General features: G+C 39.8%; 1 protein-coding gene and 1 long non-coding RNA gene across 6 annotated transcripts in view; one reads left to right on the top strand and one right to left on the bottom strand.

Annotated features, from left to right (window-relative positions):
- Positions 1 to 501: 501 nt before the first annotated feature.
- ntrk1 (neurotrophic tyrosine kinase, receptor, type 1) overlaps positions 502 to 16,083 on the bottom strand; it is a 64,613-nt gene continuing 49,031 nt past the window's right edge. For 2 of the 5 annotated variants that reach the window (XM_071470932.1, XM_071470933.1), the window contains exons 11-19: positions 15,240 to 15,254; positions 15,078 to 15,136; positions 14,875 to 14,977; positions 13,275 to 13,430; positions 12,782 to 12,912; positions 11,895 to 12,067; positions 8,470 to 8,710; positions 6,905 to 7,063; positions 508 to 2,231 (exon numbers count right to left, since the gene is read on the bottom strand). In XM_071470932.1, coding sequence (XP_071327033.1) covers positions 2,046 to 2,231; positions 6,905 to 7,063; positions 8,470 to 8,710; positions 11,895 to 12,067; positions 12,782 to 12,912; positions 13,275 to 13,430; positions 14,875 to 14,977; positions 15,078 to 15,136; positions 15,240 to 15,254 — 1,223 coding nt within the window. In that variant the 3' untranslated portion in view covers positions 508 to 2,045. Of the gene's footprint in view, positions 2,232 to 6,904; positions 7,064 to 8,469; positions 8,711 to 11,894; positions 12,068 to 12,781; positions 12,913 to 13,274; positions 13,431 to 14,874; positions 14,978 to 15,077; positions 15,137 to 15,239; positions 15,255 to 16,083 lie in introns of all 5 variants that reach the window. The other 3 variants (XM_071470930.1, XM_071470934.1, XM_071470931.1) reach the window with 3 other exon arrangements.
- On the top strand, positions 5,788 to 11,983 carry LOC139613919 (uncharacterized). Its single transcript, XR_011686847.1, has 3 exons — positions 5,788 to 7,049; positions 8,548 to 8,731; positions 11,882 to 11,983. It is a non-coding gene; the product is annotated as an uncharacterized lncRNA (long non-coding RNA).

The following is a 16,083-nucleotide window of genomic DNA, read 5'->3' as shown; positions in this document are numbered from 1 at the left end:
TTTTGTGCACGGGTTCTCCTCCTACTTGCCCATTGTCTTTACTGCCTTACAGGATGAATAGTAAAGTGCACAGGGTGATTTATTATCAGCAGTAAGCGGACCAAAATGAATCAGAAGAAATAATTACCATAAGAAATCAATATCCTGTGCATTAAATGACGAGGCGCAAGATTAAAAAGTAAAGTTTCCCACTGCGAAGCTCTAATAGGAGTCCCACTTTAAAAATGGCCTCATTTCCAGCTCTTATTTATAGTCATATTGCATATCCAACCAGGCTGGAGGCTCGAGTGCTAGAATAAGAAACAATAAGCCAGACACGAGTCCTGCAAGTGTTTTCACCCCCCCCACAGCAGAGGTGGTAGAGAGAAAGAATGAGACAGAGAAAGGGATGATAGCATTACTCACAATCCATTACCACTCCCTGGAGACACTCTGCATACAGAGTGATGGAGGGAGGGTGGTGGTGGTAGTGAGAGAGAGAGAGAGGGGTTTGGTTTTGGAGGGTGTTTGTTTGTTGGAAGGCCGGCGGTGAGGCAATATGAAACTTGATTATTCCTTTTCAATAACTGTCTGTTGAGCATCCCGTGGAGACGATGCAGGTTGCTGATTAGTTCGTCAAAATAATAGAAAGCTCTTGAATAGCCTTGTTAAGATGTCTAACTTTAAGTACAGACGGTATCCCAAATCATTGTTCCTCCTGAAGCATACGATAATGATGGATTGACTGATGGTGGAGGATGTTCCTGAGCACGCTGCAGCCATTTTTTTTTTTTTTTTTTTTTTAAATCAAGTTTGTTTATTTTTTTTTTCAAGGGCAGAATATACAAAGTGCTGGAGTAACAATACATGAAGATATATTTTTTTAGACATTAATACAGAGTATGTACATTCAGTATTTACACTTAAAGGCATCACAATGGTCTTTTCACCCTCTTTTTTTTTTTCACGGTGGTGGCCTCTCCTCCAGTCTCTGTTTCAGAGCCATCTGTCCCTCTCCTCCTGGAGTTTCACTCACTTTAATCCATCTGTTACCTCTGAAACCATCTCAATGGAAATTCACCCCCCCCCGTACTGAATTTCACTGCAGTGCTTTGATTTTGAAGGTTGTTACAGTAGCATGTTTAACATTTGTACAAAAAACCACTCCTGAGTCTGTCTCACAAGCAGTGCCACGGGTCAAACCTCAGTTTTTCTGGAAGTATATGGTTTTTTCATATCATATTTAACAGCATTAAATGTAAACACAGTAGTTAATACAGCAGGAAACACTTTGACTGCTAATAGATGACATTTTGTTCTTGCTTTTGAAAAATACTCATATGATACACTTGATTTGACACGTGAGAAACAAACAAGCTTTCCAAAGTTTTGATTTTACAACGTAGCTTATATACATTTACTGAAAGCCTTTAAACAACCTCCCATATCAAAACTTTGCCAGAATCATTGACTGTACTATACAAATGTCTGTCTTCTGTCCCAAAATCTGTAAATTGGATTTCACTTTCGACTCATGTGAAGTGCGCTCTCTTGTAATCAACCGTTTCATTTTCTAATTGCCTTTCAACACAAGTGTTGCATAAAATGTTCCACAGCTCCGCTCACAGACCTCTGCAGGGACACAAGTCCCTGACAAGCCCTCATCTGAAATCACATTCCCAGCAACGTAAAAGCCATATACTGTTACACTTACCCATGCATGTCCCTTCATCAGGCTCCCACCTCAGATAAACATTAAGCACTTTGGTAAACATTTGACAGGTTTTCAGAAAACTGGAGAATTAAACAGGCATCTGAGGCGAAACTGAAGCAGAAAGGTCGCTGCCAAAGTGTTTGTCCTGTCCGTCAAGTATCAAAGCTGGAAAAGCAGCAACTGGGAGAAATTTCTATTTCCTACGGTCTTTTGATAGGTAGAAGAAAAATCAGACTTTTAAACTTAAACCTCAGGAACCGAATGGAATTCAAAGAAGACGTTTTGAGTCTCAAATCAAACCTCCAACCTCCCCAGCCTCTGATTCCTGCTCCCTGGTAGCGGCTTGGCCCCTTTATCCCAGGATATCCAGGTAAACCGGTGGGTTCTTGACCAGGGCCAGCAGGCGGCTGTGGATGTCCTTGATGACCATCCTCTGCTGGGGCTCCCTCTGCCAGCAGCCCTGCATCAGCAGGTACACCTCCTTGGGGCAGGTACGTGGCCTCTCCAGTTCCCGTCCCTGCGTGATGCATTCGATGGCCTGTTGGGGTAGGAATTTCAAATAATGCTATATTGAGACTGAAAAAAAATATTGTGTACTGTCATAAACAGTGCATGTTTAAGCATATTTTACCAGTTTATACTAACAGGAAATGATTCAATATGTGTGATATCAGCTGTCATACAAACCACTACTTTGCAAGTTAAACTTTACAAATGGCATCAGAATGTTTTTTTTCTGGTATCCCTGTAAAAATTATCTTGTGGAGAAAGATCAGTTCTGTACATGACAACCTCAAACACTACCTTCACATGTATCTGTCTACAGCAGCTCTAGTATGAAACCATATAAATAGTTTTGTTTTTATTTGTCAAGGTGTTGAGATGTCTGCCTCTGACATTTCCACCAATGACGGTGAACAGGCTTTCCTTTGTAAAACTCACAACATTGAATTATTATATTTAATAAAAACAATATTCTGAGGCAATGTCCTTGTTACTGTGGAAAATCCACTGACTTTGGAACAACTTTTAACCAAAGAGTCTCTATCATGATGTTTCCTCTGTATTATCCAGAGTAACAGGAACATTGTTTCTGGAAAGAGATGCCGGTGATTCTGAACAGTGAGTCCTAAAATGGAATTCAATTCACCTCCAGCAGAAAAGAGGTTATGTTCTCTCTGGTGTCTGTTTATTCGTCGGCAGGATTACACAAAAAGTACTGAACTGTTTTGCACCAAACTTGGTGGGGGACGGGGCATGGGCCCAGTAAATTTTGGTGCTGATCTGATTGCAGGAGTGAATCCAGGAAATTTTTAATTTTTTATTTTTTACTTTCCTTAAAATTGTGAGATTTTTCAATATTTTCCATCAATTCCTCAGGAAATAATGTTGCAATTGATAATTGATGTAAAGAACCCCACACATTTATGGCGTTAATCTATGAGTTCGTACAATTTGGTGCAGAACCAGATGATAATCCCTTATTTGTTTTCTTTGTAAGGGACTGTGTACAATAACTCCTTTCTATCTGCAGTCCCTTGGTAGGTTAAATTAAAACATACAGACAGGGACGGAACAACACAACAATACTGCAACAAATGCATATTCATGCAGAAAGTCTCTCTCCTGCACCAAGGACAAATGTTTTTTTATTAAGCAGACACGTTTTTGGGCACAATGGCCTCAGTATCTGCAGATTTGCAGATATGTGTCCATTAGCTGAGACCTCGGGGGCAAATGAGCGCAGCCAAAATATGAATAACCTCCAGCTCAGACACTAATGACTGAAATGACTGATTGAGTTCACACGCTCCCGCTGCTCAGTGAATAAATCACTGTCGAGGATGAGAGAGAGGATTTCCCTGCGCTCTCCATTTGAAGGGTTACTGACTCAACCTCTTCCCCGTTGTTAACCTTGGCCTGATCCAGTGAACAGAAGAGGCCTGTCAGCACGGAGCCGTCACTTGGCCTCACAGCTCGACAGAGAGAATGGCCGCCCCAAAATGGCCGCTGTCGCCACAGCATGCCAGGTCAGTATTTTGGGATGATTTATCTACGCCACTGCGTGTTTAGGCAACATGATAATTTCACCTGTCCCTCATTGGCCGAGACAGATTAGGTTAACGAGGTTACAGCTCATTGGCCTTGGGCAAAAATGAAAACCAATGAGATTAGAATTGAGTGCAAGGGAAAAGTGATCTACCCTCCTCTTGAAAGGAGAGAGGGTTTCGTGCTTTAATAGCACCGCTGTGGTTACAATGGAGTCCCACTTCTTGGTGCTTGAGCTGAGAGGGCTAGACTGGACTGCCCTTAATTACTATGAACTTATTGATTAGTTTAAGAGCTGAGTAAAACTTCAGCAACATACACTCTGAAGCATCTACAACTACAATACAAGTGTGAAAGCCAGTGGTGGAGAAAGTCTTCAGATCCTTTACTTATGTGAAGTCATGCATTTAAAAGTAATGTTAGTACAATCAGGAAAATGTACTGTAAGTATTAAAAGTAAAAGTACTGAATGCAGAAAACTATCCATGCAATTTACTGCTGTAGCTGGATGAGGTATTAAGGCTGCAAACAGTGATAATTTTCACTATGGATTAATCTGCTGTTTATATTCTCAACTGATCGATTGAGTGTTTGGTTTTGTAAAGCTTCAGAAAATTCAGAGAGACGCCTGGCACGAAGGTCAAAGTGGCACCTTTGTGACGCTTATTTTGTCCAAACCTCTAAATGATTACAAACGTTAAAAGTTATTAAAATAATTAAAAGGAAAAGCAGCAAATGTTAATATTTGAGAAGCTGAAACCATGAAATGTTTGACTTAAATGACTTAAAAGATTATCAAAATAATTCATTTTCTGTCAATCGACTTATTGATAACTCGAGCAGTCGTTTCAGCTCCACTTGTATTTACTATTTAGTAGTTTAATCTTAAACAATTCATCATATTTTCTCTGCTCTTCATATGTTTTATGAGCAAAATGTACAGTATGAAGATTATATAACTGACAGTAAAGCTGTAAAATAATAGTAGTGGAGTAAAAAGTTGAAATATTTGCTTCTGAAATGTAGTAGAGTAAAGTTATGAAGTACCTTGAAAAGAAAATATTTGTACTTGAGAAAATGTACTTAGTTACATTCCAGTACTGCTGAAAACACCAAAACAAGTAAGAATGCCATTTACAAATCTGTTTGACTTACTAACTCCACATGTTCAGACTCTTATCAGCGAGAACCATGAAGATAAATCAGTAACAAGCTAATACCAGAAAGAAACGAGGGGTCCACTTTTAAAGGGAAATTCCACCCAAATCACACACACAACAAAAACATTTATCCACTCATGCACAAGCCTCTAGCCACTCAGATATTTTCAGTTTCATTTGTTGAGGTTTTCAGATCAGATTCAATTACCCCATGCCAAAATAAATTCTAATGTCTGACAGGAAATCTGAGCACATAGTGTCAGGTTCAAACCTGAGAGCAAAACACTAAACTCAGTCAACAACAGCAGAGAGTAAGATCCTCTGTCAGTCTCTAGGTTTTTCTAAACACTGGCCACACACAAAAAATTACTTCGTTGTTGTCCTGTTGTATTTTTTAGCCCATATTTGTTTACATTTTGATCAGTTGGCACCATTAAAATTATGATGAATTAGCCGTTAGCAGGTCCTGTTCCTGATGTACCCATGGATGCAGAGAAAACCATCACTGGATTTCTTTGATACTGAAGAAAACTTAAGAACATAATGATTCTCAGGCAAGTTCTGCAGTTATAATGAACTTCTTTGTTCTATGATTTCAACACTGATTTATGGAGATAATTTTATCCTCAGAAAGTGAAGTGACACTGAATCTAAATGTACGTCATGTTCGGGTTTGCAGCAATAGTTGGACATTTTGGGAAATTGGCTTATTTGCCTTCTTGCCAAGAGTTAGATGAGAAGATTGATTCCACTCTCATGTCTGTACAATAAATACTGTAGCACACAGCCAGTTAGCTTAGCTTAGCATGAAGCCTAGAAACAGGCGAATCAGCTAGCCTGGCTCCATTTAAAGGTCGAAAAATCAGACTACAAGCTCCTCTAAAGTTCACTAATTAGCACTTTACATTTCATTTGTTTAATATGTACAAAAACTAAATGTAAAAATTACAAATTGTGTTTCACAACAGGTAATATGCTGGGCTACTTCTTGGCAACTAAATTCCTGGTGTCTAGTTGTCAATATCTTCTCATCTAACTCTCAGGAAGAAGCAAATATAGTAAATTCTCAATAAAATGGCCGGCACCTTTTTTTTTTTTTTACCTCAGCAGCAGAAAGATCTTCTGCTCACCAGTTAATGCTCAAAAACTCAAAACTTCCCTCATGTTTCCAGTTTCCCTTTATATACTCAGTATAATGTCCGTTTCTACAGCACTAAATCCATCAACACAGCAAGAGTTATATCAGGCGCTCCACAACACCACAAATTAGTTTTCACATTAAAAGTCTCCAGCTTCCTTTTATAGGCAGGCTTCTAATGTGAAAAAACATCAGGAAGTGTTGAGTTTTGTTGACAAAAGCGTAACATCCATCAGGGCAGCATCAGGCAGCAGCAGCAGAGTGGTGAGAACATGGCACAGAGTTAGTGCTGAGGAAATGACTGGTGGTGTTGGAAACCACCTCCATGAATTCTTTTTTTTTTTTTTTTACCTGTCATTTATTAGGGCCTGGTCTTTATTTGTTCATGCTGCACACAGTCCTGGCTTCTATTTGAAACTTCTATTCCTTTAAAGCTGCAGGTCACCCAGGTTAGCCATGCAGATGCATTTGGTTTTATTTGGTGAACAGTTTTAATTGGAACTACTTTTAAACAAAGAAATAACAGTTCAAATGACAACTGGTGGTTTCTGTGAATCGTCCATGGTGGCAATTTTTCAGTGTTTTGAGCAGCACAGATTAAATTCCACTGTCTTTTTACTCAGACAACACAGAAAAACTAAAGCAAATAAAAACCTAAATTTCCTGGATGGCTACAAATCACAAGATTTAATTTGGGTGAACTGACCCCTGTTTGTGCATTTCTTTGGACTAGAAACAATAAGACTGATGAAACTAAGCAACACTTGACGATGAAAGAAGAAAGACTACAAAAAAGTCAGAATTAATTATGTGTCAAAAAACAATAACACTTCAGTTGTTGAATAACTTTCCATCCCAACCCACCTCACTGTTGGACAGCTGGTACCAGGGCTGTTTGCCGTAGGTGAAGATCTCCCAGAGGACCACGCCGAAGCTCCAGATGTCGCTCTCCGTGGTGAACTTCCTGTACATGATGCTCTCCGGGGGCATCCAGCGGATTGGCAACATGGTACGTCCACCAACCTGAAGAGGGAGACGAGGCAACGTATACTAACTCTTCATCCAATGGAAACTAATATAGAGCATTCTCATTATTTTAACACTAAAAGGTCAAAAGATGAACTCTGTGCCTTTTCACAGAATCAAGCAGACATGCCTTCCTTTAGTTAAGTATTTTTAAGCAAGTCTCGAACAGATTCCTGCTCCTCTTCATCCTTGAATCATCAATAACAAATATGAAGAGCAGCTTGAAATCAATGTGAGGCAGACATCATGGACAAAAAGAGGTTTCACTTCCAAAAGAGCTTCAGTTCACTGTAGTTCAGTTCAATGTGAAAACTCACTGCTGCCAAAATCAGTTTTGATTGTCTCTTTGGTGTGTAACTTTTTTTTAAATGTGTGGGTTCTCAAAGCAGTTGTCCATCAATGTGGCCTTAATGACTGGAATGCATGAAAAGCTGTTTCAGTGACATGTGAGGAGAGTAATGAATCTGCTGGAGAGTTAAATCATCCTGTGACAGAGACGACCTCTGCAAATCAGAATCAAGCTCAAATCACCAAGGCCTTTTAAACTGAGAAATGCGAGCAGGCACAGCACTGTTGAAAACCTTCACCAGAAACTATAAATACGATAAAGTACGCCTCAGTTTCCCACAGGTTACTAGTTAAATACACCAACAGATCAAAATGTATGAGCTCACTTAAGAAAATTATGACGTGCAACATGTCTCAGGAAAAACCTGAGAATGTTTTGAGTTGAGTCCCTTCCTTTTTTGCTTGAAAAATGACAAACAAGTGATCAATTCTGAAAATAGTTGCAGATTATTTTTCTCTTGATCAACTAATAAATTTATCGCCTAATCATTTCAGCTCTATAATACAGTAATTCTTTCTCAGTGCAGGAGCCAGAGTGAGATGGTTTGCCAGCTTTGTCTTGTACTCAAGGTCTAAAAGACCTTCAAAACTAACAGAGATAGTTATATAACGCTGTACAACCTCCGACTGAAAGCTTCACACAGTTATCACAATATGTTCAGAAAAGAGGCTCAAATATGTTGAGAATTTAGATTGTGCCAACTTTGTCTAATAACTACTACAAATGCAAAGGTTTACTCACAGATTCAGTTATAAAGATCTGTTGAATTTACAAGATGCCTGTGAGTCCAGCTAATTAACTTTACTCATGACTGGATTGTTCATTACTGTGCATTAGGAACCAAAAGATAACAAAAGGGTCTCTAAGGTCATTTCACAGCAATAATGAGATTGAGTAAAGAGTAACAAATCTTTCTGTGGAAACTACTTTCAGTAAAAACAGTGAAATCAGGACTTTGTTTCTGGTGAGTTTTTGAATCACTTTTCAGGGCTCTGAGCACCACAAACCTTCACTGGGTTAACAGAACAAACACAGTCTTGTCTTTTCCACTTACTCGGTAGTAGTCTGTGCTGTAGATGTCTCGCGACATGCCAAAGTCTCCGATTTTGACCACCAGCCCCTCTCCCACCAGACAGTTGCGGGTTGCCAGGTCACGGTGGACAAAGTGCAGTGATGCCAGGTAGACCATGCCTGAGGCGATCTGGGCGGCGATGTGCAGCATCTGAGGCAGAGTGAGCTGACCCAGCGGCGGCATCTTGGACTCCTCCAGGATACGAGCATCGGGGCCGTGCGCTCTACAGACACAGGGGACACGAGTGAGTGATTCAGGATCAAAGCTGCACGAGCCACATTATTGTAATGACATTTCTTCTCAGACAGTTGTTAGGCAACAGGGGAAATGAGAAATATTAGACCCAGGCAGCAGAAGAATAAGGATTTAGACCTGAATTTCAGAGAAATAATACAGCAATGTAAAAATACTCCATTTTAGCTATTTAAGTAAAGTATTATCAGCTGAAGTTAAGAAATTCACCATCTCTCTTCATCTTAACCTGTTTTGAGGTAACAGGTCTGGATTGTCCTGAGTTATTCAGTCTTTGTTTCAGCTTGAAATATCTCCATCTTTAGTTCAGCTGGTTACACAGGCTCAGTCATCACTGCAAAAAAGTTTCTCATGAAGAGGCTCATTGAATACTTAGCTGGTATATTATGATTACTGTATGTCACTTCTGAAGATTCATTGCTTTCTTTAAAGTATCTTTGAGGTCAGACGGGTGTATAGTTGTCTGATTTATATGCTAGTTTCAAACCATTGTCCCTCATTGCCACTGTTAGATGACAGAATATTTTCCTTATTTGTAGAAAAGACTGTTATGCAGCTCAGTGGGTTTATAATCATACACTGTGAGTGAATTGGTTTTATTTCCTGCACTAAGAGCTGAACTCCTGCCCCCTGTGAAGTGTGGAGGGGACCCTATATATTTTCAAATGTAAAGAACAGAACATGTTGGCCTCTGCTGCTCTTCTCCCTTTCTATTTGCTGTTCAAGCGGTGGGGTAGGTTTCTCAGTATGTTGGTAACTATGGCATCAACCTTGGTTGACCTGCAGACAATGAACTCAGCACGCAATCTGCAGATTGAACATTTCTGATACGTATGAGCTCTCAAGGGCATTACAGACATGGTCAGTGTGACCGTGCCATAATAAAGCCATTTAACAGTGATGGTTAATAGAAAACACAAGGCTTGTAATACGCCTCCAATTGATCTGCAATAATGCAATTCAGAGATGCAGAGCACATTGACCCCTTCAGTTGTTCTTGTGGATCATAAACACCCACTCTCACATCTAACTCCAGGCTAAATGAGCAAATCACAGATGATGTGTCTCCATCCATCCTAATATCTCTCCTCTCCACTTTGTCCCCTCCTTACAAAGGAAGTTGTCTATACAATCACTATTAGTTTAAGAGGCAGGTGGCAGGGTGGGAAAGCAGCTGCATTGTGGGGGCCCTCAGACATTTCACCCATTCTGTCTGCTGGAAATGCGATTTCCATCCATTCGTGAACATATATCTCAGGCAAGGTCTGTGTGCATCCCTGTGTTTGTGTGTGTGTGTGTGTGTGTGTGTGTTTTCATTCCCAATCTGTCTCCTGTGGAGGACACCTGGCAGACAGCATCAACTGCGTCTGCTCCAACAGTTTTGTCAGATGGTTTCCCAGGTGCCAAGTGAGCTCTGATAGGTCAACATTGTCTCAGCCTCTCTGGAGTTTTCTAAACTTTTTAAATTTGAGTTTAAATGATGGAAAGAACATGTTTTAAAAGCTCTTCCGTCAGCGTGTCATACAACAATTCAAGTGTTTATATGAGCTAATTTGCTACATAACATCTTCTTGAGATATCATATTAGTTCAGAATATGGTTCAAGGAAACTTGTCTATTTCTGCTTAAGTGCTGAATCGGGTCATTAACTGTGTGCATCAGCATTCAAATAAAATCCTGCCACAGTTGAAATTCACTCTATTTTCTATTATGATGTGAGGACATCTTGTAAATTATATATTTTCCCACTGACACGCTCTGAATCATTTTTGCATTTAAATATAAAACCTGCCTGGAATGCAACAAGATTTCTTTTTTTTTTTTTCTTTCAGTTTTGATTTAGCAAAACAAAATATTCTTCTATATAATTGACTGCAGCCTGAATTTACTGTAACATTATACTACATGAATTGTAAGTGGGAGAAAAGGGAAGATGAAACAGTGAGTAAAGACAGGCAAGTGTTTGAATCACTATAACAAAAATAGTGGGAATTTATTTGAAATTTTTGATTTGTAAACAAAGACACTTTTCCAGGGGATTTCAATCACTGACTATCTCTAAATATCTGACTATCTTACACCCATCCAAATAGACCTAAAATACGCAACAACATCACAAATATCAGTAACTGTGCAGTCAAATACAAACTCTCCCACAGTCGTCCTTATGCTTCACTCACTTCCACTTAATCACACAGAATCCACAGCTTATGCTGAGCAACCGCTGGAAACACGCGGTCCACTGAAGTCAGATAAGTGGCTTTAACCTTTAAGCACACATCAGGTCGCCTGAAAGAAGCACGGCCGCTCGCAGCAGCTTTAAGAGGTGTGGTCACCGGTGTGTCAGAGTCAGAGTCGGCAATGGAAAAACATTCACACGTGGAAGCTGACGGCATACAACCACAGTCTCTCACTGCTGGTCATTTAGCATTAGTGGAGGCTGGTGTACAAACAGTAAATAATATAAAAAATGTCTTCATAAGTTATAAATGTAGACAAATACTGTGTATTAATACACTTTAAAATTTCCTGGGAGTGCATAGAACTCCATTAGAGGAGGAGCAGGAAAAGCACAGGTGTATTTTAAGGCTGCACCTAATTATTATTGTTATTATATTATATTATATTGTATTATTTTACTTTTAATCAATTAATCTGCTGATTTTTAGAAGAAAATATTGGAAGATGTACCTCACAGTTTTACGGAGTCCAAATTGAAGTTACAGATTATTTTTCTATTTGTTTAATTGATTTATCATTTCAGCTTTAGAGTAAATATAATGAATGATGGCTGAATTCCATTTAGCTGCTGCAGTTTCAGGGTCCTGCTGGCTCACTGTCACACTGGGCCATTTGAATAGAACAGAGCCATCGTTACTGTTGTTAGTAAAACCTGTTCTTAGGAAGCTTAGGAAGACGACTATGATTAAGATGATACTGTTGATTGGAAATAAGAGGAGATGTTACCTCTAGAACATCAGTTATTGAGATGAGGAAGACAATCAAGGACTAATGTTTTGAGATAAGATATGAAACAACATTGTAAAATCCAGAATGTAATTCAGTGTTAAACATTTTGTTCAGTGGGGAATGGACAGTTGTTGGACAGTTGTGGAAAACTGAATTTGAATTTCATGAGCAGGTCTGCTACATACCGAAGAAAGCGGTTGAGGTCTCCGTGCCGCATGTATTCGAACACCATGGCCAGCGGCTCTCCATCCGTACAGACGCCGTAGAATCGCACAATGTGCTGGTGCTGGAGCACCGTCAGCAGCTCCGCCTCCCTCTGGAAATCCTGCCGGGTCGACTCATTGGCGTCCTTCAGCGTCTGTGACCACACGAGGATCATACATTTACATGAACACGCAGCTTATTCTTTTTTTAAACCATATAACATGAATAAAACTGATGGATATGGATGACAGGAAAAAAAACACACATGATTTAGCAAAATACAAATAAAGTACAAGTTGAATATTTTCATATAATCCTGCATATCTGATGAACATTCATGTCCCAATCTTACAGCACTTGTTGGTCGCTGGGCTTAAAGTGAAAAGTTTACAGTCTCGAGCATTAAAAGCAGAAAACAGTGAGGCCGTTTGTGTGGTTTGTATATTCCCAGTGAGTTTCTGTTCAATGGGACCCAGAACTCCTTGTTACACAACTTCTCATGAGTAATGATGTGTTGCAATAAAAGCATATGTCTGATTAATGGGATGATAAAGATTCATCGTCTTGTTTTTATTGGCTGTGGTTTGCATTAACATGTTGTAACATGAGCTGTGTATTAAAAACCATCTGACTGTCCTTTAACAAAGACGTCTCACTCTGAAACCGCAGGATGTTATTTCAGTAAGTGGAAGATTTAAGTTTAAGTGCTGTGCTTTTCCTCATTGTGGCTGCTGTAATAAAATTTAGCTTTTGCTTTTTCACAGTTATTTTTACATGTAGACTTTGAGCTAAAGTCTAGAGTGGTTTAGAAGGAATAAAACCCTAACCCTAAATTAACATCAAGACTTCTTTCGAAACAGTTTCTTACCTTAATGGCGACCAGCATCTTGTCGCTGTCGGGGCTCAGATTGGCACATTCTGCCAGGTAGACTTTGCCAAACGCTCCTTCACCCAGCTCCCACTTCAACACAATGTCCTGTCGTTTAATATGCTGGACACCTGATTACACAACACAGAAAAGGTCTGAAAATCTGGGTGAGAGCATCTGGGAGGACTTGAACTTCAGATGTCTTGTTTGTAGTAAAGGTTAATCACATTCTTATCATCATAGTTCTTAGCACTTTGTTGTCCTTTCTGAAATGTCTCTTGTGCTTATTGTAATTGTCAGGCAAGTAGAAATATTACAGAAATGAACAAATAACGAGAAATGACCCATATATGCACATAAAAAAATGTTTCCTGCAAAAAAAACCCACCAACAATCAAGACATTGAAGTTTCATCAGATTTTTTTCGGTGTGGATTCAGAAACAAACTATCAAACATATGCGAAGCGGAAACAAGGTAAGAAATAAGACTCACACATGTCTTTGTCCTTGATAATGCCGCAGAAGTACTGTGGATTCTCTACAAAGCTGGATAAACCAGAGTCCTCATCTGAGGAAGGCGGGCTTGTTCCAAAGTTCATGAAACGAAGCGACACGGCCAGGTCATCCTCTGTACCCAAAACTGATGAACCTAATGAAACGGGGAGGGGCGCAAACAAGCAGAGCTGAGAGATATGTAACACCTAATCAGTCTCTAACCATTTGTGATTACAATGGCCCATCAAAAGGAGTAATTCAGAACCCATTTTTCCCCCTTTGAGAAATCGACGCTTTCCGCTACCGACTTGGTAGCACATTTGCTGGTACCATGGCGACAGATGATGACAAGCCCTAATAATCACCATCATCAACCACGCAGCAATCAGGCCACATTGAACTGAAAAAATGACCATATAGCAAAGCCTGAATGGTTAGCAACTCCTGACTACAGCATGTATTAAAAGCCAAACAAGTGGGGCCCAAATTGTAAAACCCCACTCAGCAAGGCAAACCACAGAACCCCCAGAGTCCAACATGGTAGAAAATGGAACAACAAAGAGAGAGCACAGAGGCAATGGAGGGAAGGAAACAGGGAGCAGGGTCCACTTAGGCAATCAGGCCCACTTAGGCACTTTGAGAGTGAGAAGGGTAGATGTGTGTGGGTGTGTGTGTGTGTGTGTTAGGGGGTGGGGTCCGAGTAGAGCTATATCACGTCTAGCTGTTCTACCATCCATCCATCCATCCATCTTCTTTAATGGCCCTCACCACGTGGCGGTGGCCAAGGGAGGTTTCTGCCACTGTTCTCATGCAGTAATTAAGGCACTTTAGCCTGGCCGACGCAGCGGCTGCCTGTGAGCAAAGTTACAGCTCAGTCGAAATCCTATATTAGCCAGTCTCTTCTATGCTCTACCTTACGAGAGCCTAAAAGAACCATCTGCGACTTGAAACAGTAAATTGGCAGGACGTTTGATTGTGGCTCTCTCCGGTTCAAATATGCATTTTCAGATGTGACTCTGGGCTGGGACAACATCAGCAACAGCAACAGACAAATATGGAAATTGAAGTATATGAGTGATGCTGAAAGTCCTGTTGCATAAGTCGTCTCTACTAAAAACTTATTTTGACTCCAAACCTGTTGTCTCAAAGTGATCATGATAGTACAGGTGAAACTGGAAGGAGTCCATGCAAAGGTTGAGATGTTTTGGGAGATGAGCTTATTTGCCTTCTGGCTGAGAGTTAGATGATTGATACCACTCTCATGTCTGTGCATTAACTATGGAGCTACAACCAGGAGCTGATTTGCTTATCATTCAGCAAACAGAGAGTATTTCATAATAATTACCAAACTATATTCAAACAAGTCCAAGGAATAGTTCAACACTTACTCACTTTCCAGCTGAGAGTTATATGAGAAATTAGCTTAGCTTAGTATAAAAATGACAAGTCGTGGTTTTGCAGTGAGTTATGTGCAGCTACTAGTTCTTTGCCAGGCTAGTGACTTCCTAAAACCACAACGTGTCATTTTGTTTGATTGTATTAAACAAACAAAATATAACATGTTAATTATCGAGCCTCAGAAGTGAATGCAAACTCACGGTGAATGCCGAACTTGGAATGCTGGCCACACTTGTTAATGACCAAAACCATGATGAGAAGAAAAGTGCAGGCAAACACAGCAAGACCCACGGCCACAGACACCTGTCCGAACAAAGACGTGTAGATTTGCAGTTACACTCAGTAGCATTGTTGATGCTGTAGTTATTACATTTGCATTGGGAATGATAACACGCAGACGTACCACAAACACTCGGCTCTCTGGGTTCTCTGTGACATCCATGTCTGATTTGTTTGTAGGAACTGAAGGGTAGAAGTCAGATTTGTTAAATCACATCAAATTCATGCAGTTCTGAGGAGACATGCTGGAGATGTTGAGAAGAATCAAAATCGATTAAAAACTTACTTGGATCCACAAGGACTAGCATGTGGGAAGTGAGAGCACAGACACTTTTATGAGCTTTGAACAGGTCCAGAGATGCAGCCTGTGCTATTCAAGGCTGTGCTCACTACTTAGCAACTTAACCAGCATTCACACACAACCTCTCTCAATGTGAAACCCTGAGCAGTGAAGATGGCCTGATAAAGAAGGAGCTACGGTATCTGTACCATCTGTGCATCCATAATGTAGATTATTCCCAAGTACCACTCAAATTATTATGGCAGGGGCAGGTATCTAGTATTACTACCTCTTAACTCCTACTCCTTCTCCTTTGTACATACTATATAATAAATGTATAGATAATTCAGTTTAATATGCAGTGACAGTCAAGCTCCTTGTATGACCTTGTAATTATATGTTTATCTAGTCTACATTAGGTGCTGTACATACATTTGGATTCATAATGCAAATGTTTCTTATCTTTCTCATCTGTTTGATTATTTATATGAGTTGGCTGCCGTAACACTGTAATTTCCCTTCTAATCTATCAATGGAAAAATTTCCAATCAAGTAAAATCCATCCACCACGACCTGTCGCTCTGTGACATTCAGAGATATTTAGAATTATGTTTTAATTTCATGTGATTTAAATTTTCATTTTTTCACTTTCACGTGTGATTTTAATGATGTGGTATTGTTTGCATATACTGTATTTGTTACATGCAGAGTACTATGGTTATTTTGTGCCAATCAACACTGCAACTAATAATAATCACTTGTGTTCAGTTGTGGTGTATCGTGTATAGTGGGGCTATATGGTGCAATTGCATAATTGTGTAATGTCATTGGTTAATTTTTGTTTAAACAA

The sequence above is a fragment of the Trachinotus anak genome, unplaced genomic scaffold, assembly GCF_046630095.1.
Source record: "Trachinotus anak isolate AG129_WGS33_773 ecotype Australia unplaced genomic scaffold, CSIRO_AGI_Tana_v1 ptg000032l, whole genome shotgun sequence".
Classification (NCBI taxonomy): Eukaryota; Metazoa; Chordata; class Actinopteri; order Carangiformes; family Carangidae; genus Trachinotus; species Trachinotus anak.
This window is presented reverse-complemented; position numbering and strand designations above follow the sequence as displayed.